This window comes from Abramis brama (genome assembly GCF_963993115.1).
Source record: "Abramis brama genome assembly, chromosome: 6".
Taxonomy (NCBI): domain Eukaryota; kingdom Metazoa; phylum Chordata; class Actinopteri; order Cypriniformes; family Leuciscidae; genus Abramis; species Abramis brama.
The window spans coordinates 26712455-26736227 of NC_139968.1; the positions used below are offsets into that span (position 1 = coordinate 26712455).

Sequence of the window (23773 nt, forward strand, 5' to 3'; positions counted from 1 at the left end):
TCCAAGACCATCGGGGAGATTTTCAGAGAGGATGAAAGGTTCAATCGATTCCTGTCTCTGGTTGATGTGAGTGATCTCCTATCGGGCTCGCTTTCTGCATTTCTCCACTGAACCCAAGCATTCAAAATATTTTGTCTCTTTCTGCTGCAGAATTGTGGAGCCATGTTACCCATAAGAGGTTCAGGTCCTCTTACAGTGCTTGTTCCAACCAACACAGCCATTGACAAATTCAGAGACGGAAGTCTTATGTACATGCTGAATGATGTGAGTTGCCCATATGTGTTTTTTGCCTCTAATGAAGCTGGATATGTATAATCAAGTTATTTGGATCCCAGTTTTACTCATTGTTTTAATCAAATCCATAGGATATTCATATATTCGTTCGTAACACTGATTTTTCATCTCTTTGTTATAAAGGCCAAACCAAAGCTTCAGACGCTTCTGAAACACCATATGTTCTCCCTGGCCGCTGTAAGTCTCTCTTTGACCTCTGGAATGTAATAAATGGTTTCCCACAGTTATTTTGACGTTAAAATGGGGCATTTATGTCATCACTTTGGAGAACCCCTGAAATGGTTTGACGTATGCAGTTTTCTTGAAATGTGAAGTTGGGGAAGCACATATTATCTTTTTAAAAGTTTTTTATAGTGTATAGTTTGTCACAGCCTGCAAGACCATGATTTGCTTCATGCTAATGCTAGTCATTTGCAAGTTTTTTATCCTGTTTTAAACAGCATTTAATTGGACAAAAAAGGGTATGCCCCTGAGCAGTAGATGATTTGGGTGATATCTAGTTCTGTGAAGCTCTTGCGAGATTAGCATTTACAAGGTTAAGAGTAGGGTTGTTTCAAGACTCAAAATAAATGTTATGTACAAATGTTGTCAGATCTTTGGCAGAACAGTGGTTTCCATTTAGACAGCCATACTTTTGGACCATTTTCCAACTGCTAAAAGGTTACTGTCAATTTCAGTACACTATGTGTCAGTGTCAGTACACTAGCATATATATAGCCTCATAGCTAACAGACCAAATTTTATTTGATTAGTCTTTTAATTAGTCTTTAAACTAGTCAGTAAGTGCAGTATTTAGTTGACTGTTTGGGTCAGTGGCTTATATAATACTAAATGTATGTTTGAGTTTTTAAACAATTTGGCCAGTTCCATAGTTATCTAATGGATAACATATATCATATCATGTATCTTATACTTAGATCACTGTGGACCAGCTCGCCAGCATGTCTGAGATTACGACCATGGCCAGTGAGATCTTAAGGATCAATGCCTCTGAGGATGTAAGTGACTGTCCTTCATTGATTGCATTGGCTGTAACTCCTGATGGCAATGAGACATTTTTATAAGATTTGGGGCAAGTGTGTTGGGCCTCATTCTGTGTACAATACAAAAATTTGGTGACTTACTGGCAGTACATTAAGAAGAAATTGAAATTAATGGGACTGTTGTTTTTACATCCTCTCAATCAATCCACAGGGAAGAGTCTTTTTGGGTGATAAAGGAATACTTCTCGAAACGAAAGACATTGTCGCGGCCAATGGAATCATTCACCTGATCGATGGAGTTCTTGTACCTTCCTCCATAGTTCCCATAATGCCCCATCGTTGTGACATAAATGGGAGCAGGATCACATTTGTAGGTGCCTTTTTACTGAGATCTTTTTGTTAATGTGTGATGACATAATTCTTGTACATGTGGCCAGTAAAATAAATGATCAACACCAGAATCTTCTCTAGGACAAAGCACTAAATATTAAGCACATTTATGTGAAGTAAATAAAATCATAGGTTAATTATAGTCATCCCACATTATAATTCTGGCTTCTGCATGAACTGGTCACAATATTTAATCTTCAACTTTATTAGGCAAACATAACTTTATACATAACATAATTTTAAATGTTTTTCACAGTGTACTTGCATGGCCAAGTTTCCAAATGGAATTGTAAAAACACTGAAATTGATTAATTGAATATATATATATATATATATATATATTAATTAATAATAATATAAATAATTGTATTTATTAATTGTTTGTTTGTTTGTCAAATACAATTCATTTATTTATTGTGGTAAATAAAGATTTTCTATGAATTCTCTCATTTTTTTTGCTTCTCTCCATAGGGTTCCTGCGTCCGATGTAGTCATCTTTATGAGACACAATGTCCACCTGGAAGTGTTGAGCTGGTAATACTAATTTCAGTTATTTATTGACTAAATCAGACATCTTTAATCAATACGCAATTGTTAAAAGACATTTTAAATGAATGGGTTTTCAACATTACAATTACAAATGAAGAGAATCAGAACATGAGCACCTCTGACAAGAGTGTTGAACATAATTTATTCAAACAAAAGCTGTATTCGTGCGTTTTTTCCCCCACTTGATAGACAGGTCATCTTAAAGGCTGCGAGCCACTTCCTGATCGCCGATGGTCTTACTCGTTCTTAGAGGAAGGCTGTGCCAAATACTGCAACATTACTCAGATGGTATGAAAACAAGGTCTCAGTTCCTTCAAATGTCTTGATCAATAAATATTCTGAATTATTTATAATGAATAATCTGTGAGATGTTTCGCCATCTTGTTTGCAGACGCCGCAGTGTTGCAGTGGTTTCTATGGGCCGGACTGTAAGCCGTGCATTGGAGGTTTCCAGCACCCATGTTATGATAAAGGGACTGTAAGTATGTTAGTATGAAGACCGTATGAACGCGACTTCAGCAGAAGAAAGTGTCGCTGTTTATTTGTCATGTCTCCGTCCGTAGTGTTTTGACGGCATCTATGGAAACGGCTCCTGTAAGTGTGAACCAGCGTTTAAGGGCGTAGGGTGTCACCTCTGCTCAGACCCCAACAAACATGGAGAGAACTGTGATGAAGGTGAAGTTATATACCTTATATGTTTTTTTATGTTCAAAGTACCTCCTTCTGTCTCTTTGTCCAAAATGTGACCCGCCGCTGATGCAGTACCAGCGGTCGTGACCTTCTCCTCTCCTTGCGCTCTGTTCGGTCCTGTAGATTGCCGCTGTGTCCATGGCGTCTGTGATAGCAGACCTGGCAGTATGGGGCTGTGTAGGAAAGGATCCTGTCTGGAGGGGTTTTCAGGGGACCTTTGTGACCAGACCGCCACCCCTTGCAATTCAGACGGCGTCCTTGTGCACTGCCACGTTCACGCCAAATGTGTCTACAACAATGGACAAACCATGTTAGTAATCATTATAGACTGCCCGGATGTTTATTTTTATTTATTTTTTATTTTTATTTTTTATTTTATTTTTTAAATAGTCAGGGTTGTTTAATTTAATTGAATTTAATTTTAGAAATGTTTTTGATATTTGATTGCTTTACAATCAAATACTTTTACCCTGCAATTCCCGTCATTTTAATTTACTTTATTTTACAATCAGATTTTTTATTTTATTTTAGACAACATTTTCGGCCAGTATTTTGACAAACGTTATTTTTATGTTTTTTACAACCCCATACTTTTACTCTGCACTGCCCATTGAAGCAATCATCTTAGCTGTGTCAGTGTCTTTGTGTTTAACTGTTGTAATGTGCCGACTTGTTAATCGCCGTCTGTCTTTGGCGTGTTATTGATCTATTGCACATTGTGCTGTAGGTGTGTTTGTCTGCCTGGATACGAAGGAGACGGTTACACCTGCCTTGAAACCAATCTCTGCCTCCAGCCTGAGAGAGGAGGCTGCGACGTCAATGTGAGACACATGTATTTCCCTTATTTTCCGGCAGTTTGCCTCTAGCCCTCAGATGTAGAATAAATATAAAGTGATGTCTGCCCTGTTTTACTAGAACATCAGAATTCAGAAGTTGCAGCGATTCAAAGTCGCCCCTTTGATTCAAACTGACACATGAAAATGATTTCCAGCATTGGTCAGGGTTGAATTTTTGCACCTCTGTTGTAAGAGTAAAACAAAAAGTAGATAACCACACTGAGTTATTTAAGGATGCAATGTGTAAAAATAAAGAAATGAAAAAAAACCTGATAATTTTGATCAGATTACATCATTTATAATTTAATCAGAGCTGTGTTTTGCTGGCAGAAAAAAGGAACCAAATGTTCATGTCAATAGAATGAATCAGACTTTTCATTATAGGATTAACATATTCGCTAGAATGTAGTAATTTCATTAGAAATATATTATATTTTAGTAGTCTGAGGGCAATATGAGCAAAGCTAAGAAACCTCTGGCCCTTTGTGAAAATTGTTTAGCTATAAGAGTGAAGATAATATTGAAATAATAATAATAAACTAATTGGCAGTGTGCCACCATTAAAAAGAAGCCAAGAAGGTCAATAAATAATTGTAGAGAGAGATTGGGGATGAGCCCAAAAAAAAGGGAAAAAAATTAGGATGTCCTAATTTCGACTTTTTATGTCATATTCACATTTTACCAAAGAATGTTTTTCTTATGTGGCGGAAATGGGCTTTCAAAGCAACTCCTACAGTGTGAAATGTGTAGAAAGTAGTCTGTAAATGTAATTTCTCCCACCAGCCTTAGTTACATCAGCAGAAGGTTTGGAAATGCTATGAAAACCAGCAGAAATAGTATGAAAGCCAACTTTTGTATTCGTTATTATACTACACCCTGCTGAATCATGCGCATTATAACAATGTTAAGGTATTTAAGTCGGTTTAACTCTTTTTTTGTGTGTGTGTGTTTAATAGGCCATGTGTACGTACGATGCTGGAAAGGTGAACTGTATTTGTAGGGAAGGATGGACCGGTGATGGGAGTTTGTGTGTGGAGATCAATAACTGCCTGCTGGAGAGTCGTGGTGGATGTCATGAAAATGCAGACTGCTCCCCGACTGCGCCAGGACAGGTAATGATCCTGATACTATAACCTGGATTGGTAAATAACCTGTGAGGATACAGTTAACCTGTAGGACAGAAAAATATTAATATATCAATTGTCTCTCTAATTGAAAGTCTTTTGCATCTACGTGTCTTCTCTAGTCCGGGTCAATTTGCCCAGAACACATTTTCGAGTTGTTAGAAATACAGGTTATCCTAAGATGTTTTTTCATGGAAGTTTGTGACTTTTTCTCATTTAGGGTCATGAACATTTCAACAGTCTGATGTGTTGTGGAATGTGTGTACGAAATTTCTATAGCGAATAGGATGTTAGAGGGTCAATTTGACATGCAAATTTTTGTCAAACTGTTTTGTCAGTTTCTCAACTAGCCTCTGATGATATTTATATGTACATTTTTTGCATTTGGCAGTTCGAAGAAATATAACTGTGTTGTAAATTTGGCTGGGAATCGAACCCATGCTCTACTTTTTAAGCTTCAGAAAAGCACACAAAAATACACAAAATTTATAATATACAGTAATAATATAATTTATAATATTCACATTTTGTGAAAAAACCTAAAAAAACCCAGTTCTTATGTTAACTTTTTTGTAATGTGTAAGAAGTATTGATGTTAACATTTTACTATTTTTACCAGATTTTTTAAAAAAATTTTATAGTGTGATTTTTAGTGAATTGTATTCAATCCAATTAGGGTCAATCTGACCTGGAACAACGATCATCGTATCCAGACATTTTACGTAATGCAAGGGCTAGACATCTCAACAATGTTTCAAATACCAAAGTCTGCAATCAAGTCAGAGATCTCAATATAAACTCATATACAGTGCTATGCATAAGTTTAGACACCCATGCTAAAGTTGATTAAAAAGAGGAATAAAAAATCATCTTTTGGAAATCAATGCAAATCAAACCAGCTATTAGGCTAACTGAAATCAAACCATGCCAATCTCTAGGTATGGTGAAGGCTATGTGATGATGTGGGGCTATTTTAATTCCAAAGGCCAAGGGAACTTTATCAGGATGCATAGTATCCTGGATCCATGAAGTAACTGGCCTTTAAAAATAAAAATCTGCCTGCCTCTATGGGAATTTAACATAGGGGTGTCCAGACTTATGCACCATGTATTTTAAGGAAGAACATTTATTTATTTACGATACATTATTCATTCACAAAGAAAATTGGTGTCCTTAAAGGTTGGATTTTTCCTAATTTTTTTAATTAAGGCATTAAGTTCAATTTCCAAAAGATGATTTTTTATTCCTCTTTTTAGTCAACTTTAGCATGGGTGTCTAAACTTATGCATAGCACTGTATTTCTCATCAAATACTTTGAATTTCAAATGCTCTGAGCTGTTATCCACAATTATTTTATAGCTCTGTACTCCTTCTTGTTTGACAACTATTGTCTGACTTATGCAAGTTTGCAATTCTCCAAAGGAACTTTAGGAAAGAGACTGAATTAATACCAGAAACATTACCATTGCACACCCAGACCTGAGTTTTGCTCAACTTATTTTTCTGTTCAGAATGAATGTAGCTGCAAGAAAGGCTACATGGGAGATGGCATCGTCTGTAAAATCGTCAACCCCTGTTCGTCCGATAACGGAGGCTGCCATTCTCTGGTCTGTATTTCATCATTTCAGAGATATGTATAACATAATAACCAGTCAAAATGAGGCTAAATTTAAGGCTAAAACTCCTTTATGCTAGTATGTAATGTTGTGTAACTGCCCGATAATGTTTCCAGGCCTTATGTAAATTGAAGAGTCCTGGAACACGTGAATGCACATGCCCAAGAGAATACGAAGGTGACGGACTCACGTGTTATGGAAACATGCTTATGGTAAGATGACGCATTCTTTTAATCGTAAGGATTTAAATCGGCTGTCAACATCATGGACACACACAAATACATATACACAATGGACATATTCACAATAGATTTGTTCCAAAAAACTGATTTGGATCAAATTCATTTGTTACATATGTGATATGTTACATGTACTTACCATAGTAATAACAGTAAATTAAACTAATTAAACTAAACCTCAACCAAACCCTAATCCTACCCTAACCCTATACAGTACATGTTGTTAAGTAATATTACACAGTACTTAAATATATAATTACACTGTAACAAATACACCTTAAAATAAAGTGTAACCCATTTTTTTATTAATGTTTTTATTTTCAGGAGCTAGATGGAAATTCTGTGTTTTATAATTTCAATCGCTACCTTAAAGTAAGTACATCTTTACTTGAGTAAATTGTCAATGAGTCTGTTTACAAAAAATTATAGTGACCTGATTGAAAGAGAAAAAGGATTATTTATTAAACAAATATTATTCTACAACATTTTTGTGTTTGTCTTCAGAGGCACAAAGTGATTGAGAGTGACAGCAGAGTCACGGCTTTGGTTCCATCTAAAGTTGCTTTCAAGAACCTCAGCAGTTCAGACGAGGCTTTTTGGTTTGATTATTACAGGCTGCCTCACCTTCTAAAGTATGTGTTTGGATTGACATTGAGAACTGATTTATGAGGTTTGCAGAAGAGAATAAATACCATGAGATAATTTCCTGTGTGCAATTTCTGTCTAGAGTTCATTTTTTAGAGGGGATCTACACCTCTGAAGACTTACTGCAGCAAGTTGGTAAAACAGTCCAGACTATAGGAAAGACTAAATGGGAGGTGCAAAGCAACGGCGGGGTAACGGTCACACAAACCCCACCCCTCGAATTAATTACAGCCTTAAATTGGTCATCTTTCACTGACCTGTTTACCCTTGTGTCCCTAGGAGCTCATGATCGGCAATGCTACCATTCTTGTCCCAGACCTCAAGGCAATAAATGGGTGCATTCACATTATTGACATGGTAATTAAACTTTGCAAAGATGGTGTCTGGTTTTTAAAATACCAAACCAAAAGTATTAAACTTAAGTGCATTCCACACATTTTGTGCAACGAGTTTACAATAAACAAGAAAATGGGATTTCCCATGGACTTACATGAAAGGAGGGACCCAAGACATATCTAGAGACCAGAATAACTGCATAGCAACACCCTAGCAATGGCCTAAAAACATGTAGAACACATTAGCTACTGCATTGCAATGCCCTAGCAACTACCTAAAACACCCTAGCAAGAACATAGCAATCCCTTAAACACACTCAAAACCTCTTAGCAACTGCATAGAATTGCCTTGAAAACATTTAGAACATCTTATCAACTGCATAGCAACACCCTAGCAACAACAGAGCAACAGCCTAAAAACATTTAGAACACCTTAACAGCACCTTGGCAAACTAGCTTTGTGGTGCCACATTTTTTACCAGGATCACTCAGATTTTCTTCTGAAATAGGCCATATTATTCACCTCATTCTGTGAAATATGAACATTTTTATATCTGTTTTTCTCGCAGGTTCTTCGACCCGCTCTATCTGATATTCCTCCACCACCTCCCACTTTGATGAAGCTCCTAAACAACACGCCAGAATTCAGCCTTTTCAGGCAGGCGGCACTGGTGAGTTTCTGCCATTTACCCAGAGATATAACTTACTCAATATTTTCAAAAAGAGTAACATAATAACTGAATATTGATTTTGTTACACAAGCATAGTTGTTTCTACTTTTTTAGCTTTACGACTTGGAAAACAGTATCCCAACTAGAGATTACACCATTTTTGTCCCGTATGACAGTGCCATAAAAGAATACCTAAATAAAACAAACTCTACACAACTGGTGAGTAAAACTTTTTGAAACAATGTTTGATCATATCAGTCATAAAGTTGACGAAATTGTCTCTTTTCAACAGAGCAAAGACATTGTAAAATATCATGTAATTATAAGCGAGCAACTCTTTCCTGAACACTTGGGCCATGGACTCTTCAAAAACACGTTTTTGGGAAATGGCACTCAGATCATGTTTTATGTGGACACTGAAAATCAGGTATTGCACAACTGGCAACAACTTATGTTCTGTACAGTGCTTAGATGAAAATAGTTGTGATTAACTATTCCTAAACTCCAGACGATGGCCAATGACGTTCCCATAAACGGAAGCTTCATTGAGACGAGGCATGGCACAGTGTTCGGGATCCCACGTGTCTTAGACCTTCACAAGAACCACTGCAGTAAAGATGTGTTTTTAAAAATTTCTGTAAGTTTCTGTTGGTACTTCTGAGGTTACTTTCTCAAAGTGGCGTTACGAACAAAGCTAAGGAACGTTTGCTTTCTTTGCAGGGCCGCTGTGGAGATTGTACTGCTGCACCAAAATGCCTCTATGATGCCAAACCTGTAAGATGGGTTCATTGTTGTTTTAGTTTGTTCTTAACTTTCATGTTATTCATAATGGTAAAAGTAGTTTACTAAAAAGGAAGTTTATGATTCGTTCTTCTCATCGTTTCTTCAGATACAGCCAAAGTACCCTCCAAATATGAAGTCAAACTGTAAATACAGGACAAGAGTTGGAAGAAAGAGAATAATGGTGCCGGGCTGTCACATTGACTGTTTGAGAACAACAAAGGTACTTAATTTTCTAAGGTCAGAAGCTTACTGAACAAGTATGCAAACTCAGACGTCACTGATTGTGGTGCACAGTCCTGTTGTATGTACTTGAGGGCACTTATACTTGAGTTTACGCTACAGATCCATCGATTTCAATGAGGACAGTGCAAGGGTTATTAGTTCACCTAAAAATGACAATTCTGTCATCATTTACCCCCCAAACCCATAAGACTTTGGTTCATCTTCGAAACACAAAGTAAGATATTTTGAATGTAATCTGAGAGGTTTCTGTTAATAAAAGTCTAAATTAAATCTGTTCATCATATAAAGCAATTGTATCTCCTCATAAGACTTGAATGAAAGTGCTTGATTCATATGGATTTGTTTTATGATGACTTTATGAAATTTTTAGATCTTCTAAGTTTTGGTTACCTGGACTTTCAATGGAGGGACAGAAACATTGTAGATTTCATTAAAAATGTCATAATTTGTGTTTCGAAGTTGAGTCTTACCAGTTTGGATGACAATATTATTTTTTTATATAAAAACTATCCCTTTAAGGATGTCGAGGAAGGATGTAAGGCTTTGTGCTATATTCATACTTTATTTCAAACTGAACTATAAACATGTTGACAGTTTAACAAACTGTTGCTTCATCTTGACATTCATTGACCCTGAAAGAAAAAACTAACCATAGAAGAAGAGTTTATAAAAGTCTCTTCTACAGCGCCCACTTGTGGCAACACTGAATATGCAAGCTATACTTCTGTTTGGACACATTTAGGAATAATACAATGTGTTAAATCAAGATCGCGGAGCTAGAAATGCTTTTTGGACCGGAGTATTGTGTGCTGGACTGGTCGGGTTTACACCTTTAAAATTCAGATTCCAAGATGATTCAGATTCAGACCTCATAATAACTTTCCTTCCAGGACCACTCCTGCTGTCCGGGATACTTTGGGCATGATTGCTCCAAATGTCCTGGGACTGTGGATAACTGGTGCTCCAACAACGGTCAATGCCAGGACGGGCTGTTCGGCAGTGGGGAGTGTCTCTGTAAAGAGGGCTTCCATGGAACGGCCTGTGAGATGTGTGAACCTGGGAGATACGGAAAAGACTGCAAGTCAGGTAACATCTATGAGCAATTTTTTTATTCTACGATCTTGGCATTCTGTTAGTGTTGTTCAAATTTTTTTGAACAAACCCTTGTAAAGCAATTTTTTTTGTTCGGTAGAATGTCACTGTGAACATGGCAAATGTTTGGACGGTATGGAGGGAAATGGGCAATGCATTTGTTTCAAAGGTTGGAAGGGAGTGAGTTGCTCTGTTGGTCAGTATTAAGGTCAAATGGCAACATTTTGTGTCAGATCGCATGTTTCTTACCTTAATGCACTTGACGTCATAAAAATATGTATTTTGCAGCGGTAGTTGATGATGCCTGTGGTGGAGTTTGTGATGTCAATGCCAAGTAAGTATGTAAAATATACATATAAGGCACTTTATATTTTTAACACATTCATCAGTGTTTATAGTTAAATATTATTCTGCCAGCTGTATCTCAGGAGGTTCAGGGACTCCTCCAACTTGTTCCTGTACCGCTGGTTATAAGGGTAACGGGACTTTTTGCAAAGGTTTGTCTCTTTCATTGCTAAGTTTTTTTCTCAGTGACAGTGAAATCAGTATTCACCCTGTTTACTTTCTTAATACACATTCTTGGTCTTATTGTAAATGCTTTGCATACGCCTTCCACAGAAATTGACCCATGTGCCACAGACAATGGAGGGTGTTCCACAAATGCAAACTGCACAAAAACATCGCCCGGTGAAAGGAGCTGCGCATGTAAAGCCAGCTTCGTTGGTGATGGGGTTGTGTGTCTCGGTAAAAGAGTGATTCACTTCCTGTTATATCCAAATGGGTAGCATGGATCCATTGAAATTTGTGTTTTAGATTTGACGTGTGCATCAATGCATCTGTGCAACATTTTTATTTTTGTTTAGCATTTAAAACTTTTCTGATTCCTATAGTGTTGTTGTTGTTGTGCAGAGGGTCTTGGTCTGCTGCCTATGGTTTCTTTGATGTTAATTTAGTATTATAATTAGCATTGATTATGTTTTATTTACCATTTCATGTACATGTGATGTGTGCTTAGGGTGTGCCTCAGGGCTCTGTATTGGGCTCAGTTATCAGTTTTGCATTGTCTGCAAGCATTTACTTTTTTAAACTTGTGTAATTATGTTTTCACTGCAGAAATAGACGCCTGCTTAGTGGACAATGGAGGATGTGACAAAAATGCTTTATGCATGAAAACTGGACCAAACAGGGTTCGTGTCACCAATTATAGTTAATGCCTAACAACAAGTGTTAACGTTAAAAAGTGAACATTAAAATGTTGTGCATTACATTTGTTACAGGTTGCATGTGCATGCAAGCCTGGTTTTACTTCCATTGGACATAGATGTTTTGCAGTTAATCCTTGTCGGAAGGTAACAGATTTCAAAGACAGTATTATGGCAAATTATTTTAAATCTATAAGGTATTTTTGTATGCAATAATCTTTATTTTGTTTTATTACAGAATAATGGTGACTGCAGTATTAATGCTGTTTGCAGATACCTCGGTGATGGGGAACGTAATTGCACATGCTATATTGGCTACAAAGGAGATGGTTTTAAGTGTGCAGGAACTGTCAGTAGAGTTAGTATCATTTTAAGATGAATTTTAGGTTAAATATAATGATTGACCAAACATGATAAACAGCAGCTTCTGCTTTTAAAAAGAATCTCTGAATTTATTGCAGGAGCTTCTTCGTATTCCTGAGGCAGCATGGTTGCGAAGAAGTTTCGGTGTAAGTGCATGTTTAAACTAGCTCATTTCTTTATATATTGAAATATATTCACAATAATAATGTGAAATATATGTATGTTATAGGTAACGAGAGTCCGAGATTTGTACAGTCAAGGACCTTTCACTGTGTTTGCTCCTCATGCAGATTATGTCGCAAATTTTTCGGTATGCTGCGCTCCCACAAACTGCATCACTCAAAAATATCATAACATTATAAGTCAGTTCATCTCCTGTGCTAAGAATTTATCTTACCTAATCTGATGTCACCTGATATTCAAGAAGTTAAGAATAGACTTTTTAATATATCGGTATTGATTGGATAGTAAAAAAGTAGGCGTTACATAATAAATGTGGTTTTTCGAAGTTGTGTTAAAAGTTAAATGCATGCAAGATTGCGAAGGCACTTTTTTTTCTTTTGAAATAGTGTACACCATTGTACATTTGCACAAATCAAAAAGTTTTCAAATCTTTTCTATTGTTATTTCATATAATTTCTTGTCATGACAGACTCCACAGATTGAACCATGGATAAATTCAAGTCACATGTCAGATCTGCTGCGTTACCACATTGTCAGTTGTGAAGAATTGCGTGAATCAGACCTCAAATCTGTTAAAGAAGTTGTCACCAGTAGCGGATATAAATTACGCTTCAGCGTAAGAGATGTGAGTACTTGAAGTGTCAAACACATTTTGTATTTTCGATATTGAATTTTTCTCTGAATTAAGGTCGGAAATTAACAGTGGCTTGGGGAAAAAATGCCACCAAAATGAACAAAAATGCCTTCCAAATTCAAGATACTGAGGCGAAAAAACAATTATTCCACCTTTGAAAATAATTAAGCATCATTAAGAAAACGGTAAATGCCATGTTTGTAGTGTAAAGATGACTTTTGTGGCAGTTGATAAAATTGTATTGGCAATAGCCTATATTATTCTGATTGATTAATTGAATTGAATACATCTAATAATTTTACATATAAAAGACAACACAGATTCATTTAATTAGGTGATTATAACAATTTCCCCTACAAAGGTGAAAAAATGTCTCTGCAAATCATTTCCCCTTGGTGGAAAAGTTGATCTGAACCATATGCCTTTGTCTCTCAGGGTGTTGTGTACATCAATGACAATACAAAGATCATCACCAGTGACGTTGAGTGCTCCAATGGAGTCATACATTTAATAGACAAGGTCCTCTTTCCGTACGAACTAACGGGCAAGGCAGATGTCAACACTACTGTATGTAACTCAACCAATGGCTACCATTTTTGTGTAAAAAAATAAAATATTTAATAAAAATATCATTCCACAAAGTGAAACTCAATTTACGTTGCAGCTGAACATTACAGCAGCTGCTGAACAATATGGCTTCAAAATCTTCAGCAAGCTCCTGCAGGTAATATTTGTGCTGTAGATCCAGATTTTTTGGTTATCAATCCAGATGCATTATTCTTACAAACGTCTTCCAAAAACATCATGCCTGTCATGTCTTCATCTAAACAGGATGCGGAATTGATGCATGTGGTGCAACATCAACCCTTTTACCCATTCACCATGTTCTGGCCAACGGATGACGTTTTTAACAGACTCCCTGAGGATAGAAAGACATGGCTGTACAGTGAAGACCATCGTGATAAACTACAAGCCTACCTCAAAGCTCACATAGTCCGCGACCAGAGAGTAAATGAAACTCAAACCTAAATGAATTCTGTGAAATGATTTAAAACATTTAATGAAATCAAGTTATATATCAAAGTACCATGGTGTTACCATTTGATAGCATCACTGTACCATGGTACTGCCATAGTACTTTCTTTTAAGGGTCATAAAACTGTTTTGGTTGTATGTTTCCAGGTAGTTGCTGTTGCTCTTACTGCTGAGAGAAGCTTGGAAACATTGATTGGATCAGAGCTCAGATTCAGCTGCAACAAAGATTTAACTGTAAGTATTTGGATGAGGAATAATGAGCAAAGAATTCAAAATATCAGAATTGGAACAAAATATTTATTATTAGAAATATGAATACATATTTGTCTTTTTAATTTCTCTTTGTGGAACATTTAAAACTTGACATAAGCCAATTTAGCTAACACATCCTGATAAAAAAAAGTCTGAAATATGAGATTGGGAACTACACTGTGAATTCATTTGAAGTGTTTCATTCATTGGCGTTTTATTGTTAGACATTTGAATGTAAATTTGCTCACGTCTCATTGACTGATTTTCAGGGCGACATCTTAATCAATGGAAACAATGGCAGAATCGTAGCGCGAAACATGCAGTTCGATTCAGGTATCGCTCATGGGATTGATCAGCTTCTGGAGCCGCCGAGCATTGGCGCTCGCTGCGATGACTTCGTAAGCATAGAGATAAAGGTACAAAACTTGTTGTTGATTTGAGACTAAGATAATGTTCATGCTCTTAGAAATTTAAGTGAGATTATTTATATCACCAAAAATGGCACAAAATAAAAAGTAAAGCACAACTGGAAAAAAGCACATGTGTGCAGAACATTTTGTGCATTTTTTTGTTCAACTTAGTTCCACTACTGGTACAACAAACTTGCTTCAAAGTGATTTGAACATTAAAACACGTGGGCCATCCTAACGTTGTGATAACAACGTTGTTTGTTTTCAGGGACTTTGCGGTTCTTGCGGTTCGCAATCCCGTTGTCCCCTCGGATCAGAGGACACAGTGAGTGCATCTCATCATATCTTGTTGATTTGTGGTTCTGCTGCGTTAACATACCTTCAGCAGTCAGCACTTAATTGACTTTTTGTTGTTTTTTGGTTCTGTTGCTTTAGCGAAACTTAAACAGTCAACACTTTATTGACTTACTTTTTGTTATTTTTTGGTTTAATGATGTTTTATTGACTTTTTTATATTTTTTGGTTCTGTTGCATTAAAGCTTTGGCAGTCAGCACTATATTGACTCATGCTTATACAAACGTAACATGCATTGATCCAGACTGATCTCTTCTTACAGAACAGAACTAGCATATGTAGACGACCCTATTCCCCTTACATGTACAGACGGCCCAGTTATTACGGTATGTACTCGTACGGTTACGGATACAACTCCTACAGAGATTGGCTTGGCTGTAATCGGATATGTACGAAAATGACGTGGGATGCAAAGTGCTGTAAAAACCACTTCGGAAGAGACTGTCAAGGTGAGAATTGAACAAATGTTGCATGAAATGATGCAGCCAGTAGGTGTAAAACTGTGTTGGTTTGTGGTTTAGTGTGTCCTGGTGGTCTTGAGGCGCCGTGTGGAGAGCATGGAGACTGCGATGATGGGCGCACCGGCACAGGAGCTTGTAAATGTCACAGTGGTTTTGTTGGCACAGGCTGTGAGCTGTGTGAAAGGAATCACTTTGGGCCGAACTGCACAGGTAACCCATTCAGTCAGCCCTGTTTTAAAACCGTGAACTATTTCTAACAGTCCAATTCCTTATGCAATATGCACAATAATTGCTGAAGACTAAGTGAACAGGCAAATCAGACTACCGAACTGTAAGAATAATTATGCAGGGTACTACATAATATGTAGGAACCGAGTCCAAAATGAACAGAACTGTAGGTAGAAATTGGCTTTTGGAAGGAGATAAAATAGAGCTACTGACAAGTTGGCTGGTACCATTTTAATTGAAATCATTGTCAGTTTTCACACTTTTCGAATAGTTTTTGGTCTTTGTTAATTTTTTTGCATTAATCTCACAAAAATATAGCGAGGTTTATGCTTTAAAGAAGAAAATTAGAGAATTTTCCAAAAGGGTAAGAAAAATAAACTTAAATTTTCTAAATTCACGAGGTACCGGAGACTGATGACTTTTTAATATTGAAATGTATTTTTATGGTAGTTGTACTACTCTACTTTGTGTTAACAGCTATAATTCACAGTTTATAATTTTTTTCTCACAGCATGTAACTGCACCAGAAATGGCAATTGTAATGACGGTCTGGATGGTGATGGCAGCTGTTTCTGTCAAGAGGGGTGGACTGGTAAACACTGTGAATCAAAAATCGGTAAGAGCAGGCTTCACATGGAAAACTGTATTGAATGTATTGGATTATTAAGATATGTTTGGGGTTAAATGCGAGACGAAATCTGCGTAGATTACCACAGAAAATGTATTTGACTTGTTCAACAATGAAAAGAAATAAATTGTTGACAAATATCACCATGGTGCCCCTAAAGGGAGCCCCTAAAAGGGACATGATGGAGGAAAAAAATATGGGATGGATTGGAAAATGATGTCAATGTTTTGCTTTTTCTTTCAAATATTGTACATTCCCTTGAGAAACTTTGCGTTCGCTCACAGAATGTCTGCATTCTCCTGAGAAACTTTGCATTTGCTTGCAAAATATTTGTGTCCCCCTGAGAAACTGTGTTTGCTCGCAAAATTTTTGTGTTCCCCCGAAAAACTTTGTGTTCACTCACCAAAAATTTGCGTTCCCCAAATAAATTTGTGTTTGCTTGCAAAATATTTGAGTTCCCCCCAGAAACTTTGCATTCGCTAGCAAAATGTTTGCGTCTTCCCGGGAAACTTTACATTCGCTTGCAAAATGGTTATGTTCCCCCAAGACAATTTGTGTTCGCTTGCAAAATATTTGAGTTCCCCCGACAAACTTTGCGTTCGCTAACAAAACGTTTGTGTTCCCCCAGGGAACTTTACATTCGCTCGCAAAATGTGTTCCACCAAGAAATGTTGTGTTCGCTTGCAAAATATTTGAGTTCCCCCGACAAACTTTGTGTTCGTTCGCAAAATGTTTGCTTTCCCCATTTCATATTTTTTTCCATCACCATGTCACTTTATGGGCTCCATACAATTACTCACTTACAATTCTGCAAACAAAAAATCTTCAATATTTTAGGTACTTAAAAAAGTATTTAGAACAAGACAAATTTACTTTTATAAAATTTTATTACATTTTGACGATATTAAATGAAACCAGATTTTGTGATGTTTATACTAAAAAACAAGAAAAAAATATATTATATTGGTGTATTAAAAATAAACACATTTATTATGTATTTACTGTATTTATTTTATAATGATTAATAAATATATTACCTTGAAACAAGTTCAGTTATCTTTATACTGGAAAACAAGACATAAATTTAAATGTTAATTTTCTGGTTTTCTATCAAGTGCATTTTGTTGTTTGTTTAAAGCATTTTTTTAACCAACACTCTCTTTTGCCTGTTTTTAACAGAAGTCAAGCCGGTCTGCTCTCCCGCATGTGGTCTCAACGCAGTATGCCTCCCTAATAATCAGTGCGAATGTGTGCCGCCCTACGGAGGAGATGGCATCAACTGCACGGGTGGGTTTTGAATCACATCTGTTGTATTAAGAACAAGAACGATAACTATAAAAACAATATCATTCTGTTTATTCTAAGCGCCAGTTATGTTGTCTTCCGCTTTAAATGCTAAAGCTCTTCAAAGTATTATGGATTCTGATTGGCTGTCAATGCTTTTATCCTTCATTAGCTGGAAAACATTGTTCTAAAAACGTATGTATTTTCTCTGTGATGTTGATGTTATAGTTGTGGAGTGGAGAGAACTATTTTTAGAACTATATCTTTATCATTATTTTTATAGTTATTGTCCTTGGTGTGAACGGGTCTTTAGACCAGCTGACTGTAAGATGTCTATTCTGAATTCATGTTCACATGAAAAAAAAATATATAAAAATTGTCCTTTATTTCCTTTCCATCATTTTCCTTCTCAAGTAAATGTATATTGATTTAAGAATTTTCAGGTATTTGTAATGGGAAACAAGAAGTGTACACATTCCTAGTCTTATTGTGGATGCTTCCCAATGGATAAAATCGAATTTCATCCTACATTTTGACTTTTTTTTTTTTAGCTCCCGATCTTTGCAGTGAATATAACGGAGGCTGCCACGAAGAAGCAGACTGTTTGCAGACCGGTGTCAACGTTAACTGTTCCTGTCGGACCGGATACTCTGGAGACGGCCGCATCTGCATGCCCGTCAACCGATGTGTAGAGGAGGCCAATGGTGGCTGCAGCGATTTCGCAGAATGCATTTTCACCGGACCTGTACGTGGAACTTTTGCTTTTCTTTGTTGTTATTTGCCAAGAGCTGTTAAAGTTAAACGAAATGTGCAACATTTACCTTGTGGCAGAACATGAGGCGCTGCGAATGTCGCACTGGTTATGTGGGAAACGGAATCCAGTGCTTGGAGAATGTGGTGCCCCCTGTTGACCGCTGTCTGGAGGACAACGCTGGCTGCGACCCCAAAGCGATTTGCAAAGACCTTCATTTCCACAGTATGATTTTACAATTCAAAAAGTTAAAAAAACAAACAAACATTTTTTTAAGGCAAGACACAAAGTTTGGTGTATGTAAGTGCTGCTGAAGTGGAGATTTCTGACTCACGGCTTTTAAAGATGTGTATTGTAATTGAAATCTACAGACACAAGTAGATAAAGTGTAATAAATGTTTTAATTCCACTGATTTGAAAATTGTCCAAATAGCCCAAAATCTCAAAATTGACCAGTGCATGAAACAATTTTCCTGTAGTGTTTTACCTTAGAAACAAATTCTTTCGTTCTTGCGTTTCAGCAAAAACTGCAGGTGTCTTCCACCTGCGCTCTTCTGAGGGGAAGTATAAACTGGATTTCATCCGAGCACAGGAAGCTTGTAAGGCTGAGGGAGCCACTCTTGCTACGTTCTCGCAGCTGTCTGATGCGCAACAGGTGACTTTTGACCCCGACCCAAGACTGCACACATCCTGCATTTACGGTGTCGTAACAGCAACAGCTTTTGAGCTTAAGGTGCCAAAAAATATCGCTGCCAAAAAAGGTCTATTGTCAATGTATGAATCAAGGTTCACACATCAAAGTCTCTTTCAAACCGAGCAGCTTTCTGTTGGCTGGTGCGGTGAATTCACATGACCAACTTGAATATAAGTGAAAACTGCATGGGGAACCATTTCGCTCTCCTGCGAAACTCCTGAACACGCAGATTCCTATTGAAATAGAATATCGCTCATGTAATTTCGCCATGCTACGGTAAATGTGATGCAGCTTTAGACAGCGGTTCTGCAAACAATTTTGCAGGTTTTTTTTTATTAAATCATACATTTTTCATTCATCAAAGATCAATGGAAAATGCATCACATTTTCCACAAAAATATTAATACTGTTTTCAGACATTGATAATGATTTATAATGACAAATGTGTCTTGAGCACCAAATCATATTAGTATGATTTCTGAAGGATCATGTGACAGTGAAAACTGGAGTAATGGCTGGATAATTTCCATTATAAAATAAAGCTTTTCTTATTGTTCCAGTTGGGAATGCATCTATGTGTGGCAGGATGGATTGATGGGAAGAAAGTGGGCTATCCGATCCGGTTTCCCTCTGCTAAATGTGGAGACAATCATGTCGGTATTGTGTTGTACAAAGAGCCAGTCAACGCCAGTTGGCCGTACGATGCGTACTGCTACAGGATGAATGGTCAGGAAATGCTTCGAATTTAAAATGTAATTTAACATTTTAGAGAATCTAAACAGTCTTGATGTGAAATAACGTCCGTTTTTCTCTTATACAGAGGTGTCTTGTGAATGTGGACCTGGATACGTTGGAAGCGGGGAATTCTGTAATGGAGACTTGGCCTCGGTTGTTGCCTCCACTTCCAATTTTTCAGTGTTTTACACAGTAAGTAACCTCAAACTACAGAAAACAATGTTGCGTTTACAACGTTTACAGTAAACTTGTACTGTGCATTACTGTAAACTCAAGTATTTATACTACTGTTCAGAAGTTTGGGGTTTTCTGACTGAAATTATTACATTTATTCAGCAAGGATGCATTAAATTGATCAAAAGAGATAATAAAGACATTAAGAAAGTTTTTATATTTCAAATATATTCTGTTATTTGGAACTTTCTGTTCATCAAAGAATATTGGAAAAAAAGTATCACGGTTTTCACAGAAATATGATGCAACACTTATTTTCAACACTGATAATAATAAGAAATGTTTCTGACTGAGCATCAAATCAGCATATTAGAATGATTTCTGAATGATCATGTGACACTGAAGACTGGAGTAATGATGCTGAAAATAAGGCTTTTATCACAGGAATTAATTATTAATTGTTAAAATAGATTAAAATAGAAAACAGTTATTTTAAATTGTAATAATATTTCGCAATAGATTACTGTAATTTGTATCAAATAAATGCAACCTTGGTGAGCATAACAGACGTCTTTTAAAAACATTAAAATATTACTGACCCCAAAATTCAGAAATATGATCCTGGTCAGTCTCTTAAACATTAATTATAACATATCATTTTAATCATAAATTACAACTTATATCTTTTGATTAATTACCCAATGTCAAGAAAATTAAAAGGAGGGAAATAAAGCGCTAAAGTTAGGATAATAGGATGAATGTTGTTGGAATCCAGCTAACAAAGCATCACAGAATTCATTGAATCCATTGCTAAAACATAGAGATGTTTGTGCTGTTGTTTCCCTTCCAAAATTATGCCACTTCCTGGAGGATGATGTCATCAAGGAACTGGCTTTTCTAATTAAAAGCAAAAGACTAACAGGATGGAAATCGGATGGAAAACATTCCCAAAAAAACATTTTGTTTTTAATAATTTTGGTTAAAGAAAGGAAAAATTAAGCAATGAAAAACAAATCTTATTGAAAAACAACAACTGAAGTGAATAGATTTTTTTGTCACTCAATTGCTGCCAATAGAAATTAAGTAATATATTCAACGAGTAACATTCCTCTAATTTCATAACAATGGAGTCATGTTTCCTGTCGGTTTCCTTCTACAGACTTTACTGAAGTACGCCGAGGATGGAGAGGAGGGCAAGAACCTGCTGAAGTCCTTGTCCGACAAATCTTTAAACATTACAGTTTTTGTACCTCATAACGCCGGTTTCTCTGCAAACAAGGTGATTATCAATATAAGCCAAAAATAATTCTCATTATGAACATTTTTTAAGTGTGAAAACTAAGAAGAAGAAAACTAACAAAGAAAGGAGGAACCATTTGGACACGCTCTTTCTCTGCTGGCCTTGATTCAGTTTGTGTCCTTTCTCAGACTTTATCATGGAGGGATTTGCAGTATCATATATCTAGCATCAATAGTCTTCACTACTACGAGGACATGAAGCACAACACTGTAATCCCGTCTCGCCTGGGCTCCGACCTCATTGTAACGATTCCCTCCAATTCCACCAGTCAGACTGAGGTAAACAAACCCACGCAGCTTTACACCGCTTAGGGATCACTTCCTAGACAATGTCAAGCAATCTGTATGCTTTATTGGTTTCCACAGAACTCTCAACCCCAAAAACTGGTGAATAAGAAGGTTATATTGGACTGGAACATTCCAGCCATCAATGGTCTGATCCATGTCATTGATGGGCCTTTGAGAGCTCCACCTGTTCCAGTAAGTGGCCACTTTTGTATGAGTACAATGGAGCATATTGGAGAACTGCTTTGCTTTATGGATGTACAGGCAGAATTCATTTAGAGGATCATGGATAATTGCATTTACACCAATGGTTTAGATTGCAGCAGTTATGTTTTGCACTTTCCATCAATCCACCCACCCATCCATCTGTCCGTTCCTCTATTCATCCGATCCATCCACCAACCCATCCATCCGTCCGTTCCTCTATTCATCCATCCATCCATCCACCCATCCATCCGTCCGTTCCTCTATTCATCCATCCACCCACCCACCCACCCATCTGTCCCTTTATCCATCCATCCATCCACCCATCCTTCCATTCATCCGTCCCTCTATCCATTTATCCATCCACCCACCAATCTATCCGTCTGTCTGTCCATTCCTAAATGTAATATCAAAATATCTAAAATTTCACCAGACTAACTAAAGCAAGTCAACATCATTAGTAGTAGACATTTACATTTATGCATTTGGCAGACGCTTTTATCAAAAGTGACTTACATTGCATTTTCAAGGTATACATTTTTACATTCTTATCAGTTCTTGTTTTCCCTGGGAATCGAACCCATGACTTGGCGTTGCAAGCGCCAACGCTCTACTGTTTGAGCTACAGGAAAGATGGTTCTGCAGTGGGCACTGTCTAGTAGACATAGTAGTAGACAGCCATAGCTTTGTCAAAATCTAGACCTCACAAATAAATTCTCAATCAATATTTTTTTGTCAATATTTATTAAGTCGTTAATGGTGTTACATACGGTGAAATTTACAATCTAATTTTCAGGTGCCAGCAGTCCTTCCGATCTCACAGTCCAGCGGTGTTGCAGTGACCACTGTGCTGATTGTCATCGCCATTGTTGGGATTGTTGCTGGGCTCGCATACTATTTCCTCAAGCACAAGAATGATGCCTTTCGCTTCCAGTACTTCAAGGTAAGTTGGCGTAATGGAGCTTCAGATATTTATCTTGACTTGACAAAGACACTTTAACGTTGTACAAACCTGACCTAAATGTCTGACCCTAATTCTACTAGTTTTCTAGCTACATAAAACTGTCTGTCTGTCTGTGTTCTATCTATCTATCTATCTATCTATCTATCTATCTATCTATCTATCTATCTATCTATCTATCTATCTATCTATCTATCTATCTATCTATCTATCTATCCATCTATCTATCTACCTACCTATCTATGACTGTGCGGATGAATTTGACCCTTCACGACAGTTAGAGAGCTACATATGGCAATTTATCTGCTTAATAAAATACTTGACTCACCTGTTGAGTAATAAAAATTACATCTCCGCATTGCTTTCACAACATTTCAAATCCCTCAATTCTCGCCATCTCTGAAAAGCCAAGCCAATGTTGATTCTGGTTGAAGATGAATGAGTGTAATGCCTTATTTATCGTTCAACAGAATGATGATGAAGATGGTGCTTCCACAAAAAGTGGTGGAAACTCTGCTTTAGTATCCATCCCAAACCCTTTATACAGCGGCTACAGGGCATTTGCAGAACCATTTGGGGTAAATATAGAAAAACCTATGTGCTTGTAATTTTAACAACTTGCAATTATTTGACCATTTCTACTGGTCAAACACATTTGTAGATGAGTTATCCTTATCTAAATTTGTTTGTTTCAGGATTCACCCGCTACAGACCCACCCAACCTCCTCGACTAGCACAGACAGCAGCGTCGACCTCCTCTCCCTTTGTTTACCTGCTATCAGTCAACTACTACAGACTACCTGGCTGGAGGAAGTTTCCACAACACTTTTCTATATGGTTGAACCTAAAAATAAAAGACCCTAATTATGTCCTAGACAACATCAGCCTACCGTGGTGCTTTCAGTTCAATAAAGGCATCTGCTAAAAACACTGGGTACAGTTGTTAGTTTACCTGTTGTTTTTGAGAGGGTTCTCTAATTGGTCAATCGTAAAGAAAATCAACTGTCCAGGGACTAAAACCTGGGGTTTCATTAATGTCTCCAACTGCAATGCATAATCCCAAAGGTCTTGTTGACAAAACAGAAGGGTATTTTTGTCTTGTTCAGTAATATTGCAGACAACTGAAGCATAACGCAGGAGGGAGA

General features: G+C 37.0%; 1 protein-coding gene across 1 annotated transcript in view; it reads left to right on the forward strand.

Moving 5' to 3' along the window:
* Positions 1–23563, forward strand: part of stab1 (stabilin 1) — a 33466-nt gene extending 9903 nt beyond the window's left edge. Inside the window, exons 14-69 of the mRNA XM_084117217.1 lie at positions 1–66; positions 151–264; positions 418–471; positions 1212–1292; positions 1489–1647; positions 2139–2201; positions 2406–2504; positions 2608–2694; positions 2780–2891; positions 3030–3216; positions 3634–3727; positions 4699–4854; positions 6378–6473; positions 6599–6694; positions 7046–7093; positions 7226–7353; positions 7449–7557; positions 7646–7723; positions 8271–8372; positions 8487–8591; positions 8665–8799; positions 8881–9009; positions 9093–9146; positions 9262–9375; positions 10289–10484; positions 10591–10686; positions 10779–10824; positions 10908–10987; positions 11109–11234; positions 11604–11677; positions 11768–11839; positions 11931–12050; positions 12154–12201; positions 12285–12365; positions 12708–12863; positions 13308–13439; positions 13537–13596; positions 13704–13880; positions 14055–14141; positions 14429–14575; positions 14838–14894; positions 15187–15373; positions 15446–15595; positions 16125–16229; positions 17421–17528; positions 18077–18270; positions 18357–18501; positions 18798–18931; positions 19531–19696; positions 19791–19897; positions 21039–21158; positions 21308–21457; positions 21545–21658; positions 22464–22610; positions 23099–23206; positions 23324–23563. The exon at positions 1–66 is cut by the window's left edge and continues 6 nt beyond it. Of these exons, the coding sequence (XP_083973343.1) occupies positions 1–66; positions 151–264; positions 418–471; positions 1212–1292; positions 1489–1647; positions 2139–2201; positions 2406–2504; positions 2608–2694; positions 2780–2891; positions 3030–3216; positions 3634–3727; positions 4699–4854; positions 6378–6473; positions 6599–6694; positions 7046–7093; positions 7226–7353; positions 7449–7557; positions 7646–7723; positions 8271–8372; positions 8487–8591; positions 8665–8799; positions 8881–9009; positions 9093–9146; positions 9262–9375; positions 10289–10484; positions 10591–10686; positions 10779–10824; positions 10908–10987; positions 11109–11234; positions 11604–11677; positions 11768–11839; positions 11931–12050; positions 12154–12201; positions 12285–12365; positions 12708–12863; positions 13308–13439; positions 13537–13596; positions 13704–13880; positions 14055–14141; positions 14429–14575; positions 14838–14894; positions 15187–15373; positions 15446–15595; positions 16125–16229; positions 17421–17528; positions 18077–18270; positions 18357–18501; positions 18798–18931; positions 19531–19696; positions 19791–19897; positions 21039–21158; positions 21308–21457; positions 21545–21658; positions 22464–22610; positions 23099–23206; positions 23324–23362 (6195 nt within the window). The 3' untranslated portion in view covers positions 23363–23563. The remainder of the gene's footprint in view (positions 67–150; positions 265–417; positions 472–1211; positions 1293–1488; positions 1648–2138; positions 2202–2405; positions 2505–2607; positions 2695–2779; positions 2892–3029; positions 3217–3633; positions 3728–4698; positions 4855–6377; positions 6474–6598; positions 6695–7045; positions 7094–7225; positions 7354–7448; positions 7558–7645; positions 7724–8270; positions 8373–8486; positions 8592–8664; positions 8800–8880; positions 9010–9092; positions 9147–9261; positions 9376–10288; positions 10485–10590; positions 10687–10778; positions 10825–10907; positions 10988–11108; positions 11235–11603; positions 11678–11767; positions 11840–11930; positions 12051–12153; positions 12202–12284; positions 12366–12707; positions 12864–13307; positions 13440–13536; positions 13597–13703; positions 13881–14054; positions 14142–14428; positions 14576–14837; positions 14895–15186; positions 15374–15445; positions 15596–16124; positions 16230–17420; positions 17529–18076; positions 18271–18356; positions 18502–18797; positions 18932–19530; positions 19697–19790; positions 19898–21038; positions 21159–21307; positions 21458–21544; positions 21659–22463; positions 22611–23098; positions 23207–23323) is intronic.
* The last annotated feature ends 210 nt before the right edge of the window (positions 23564–23773 follow it).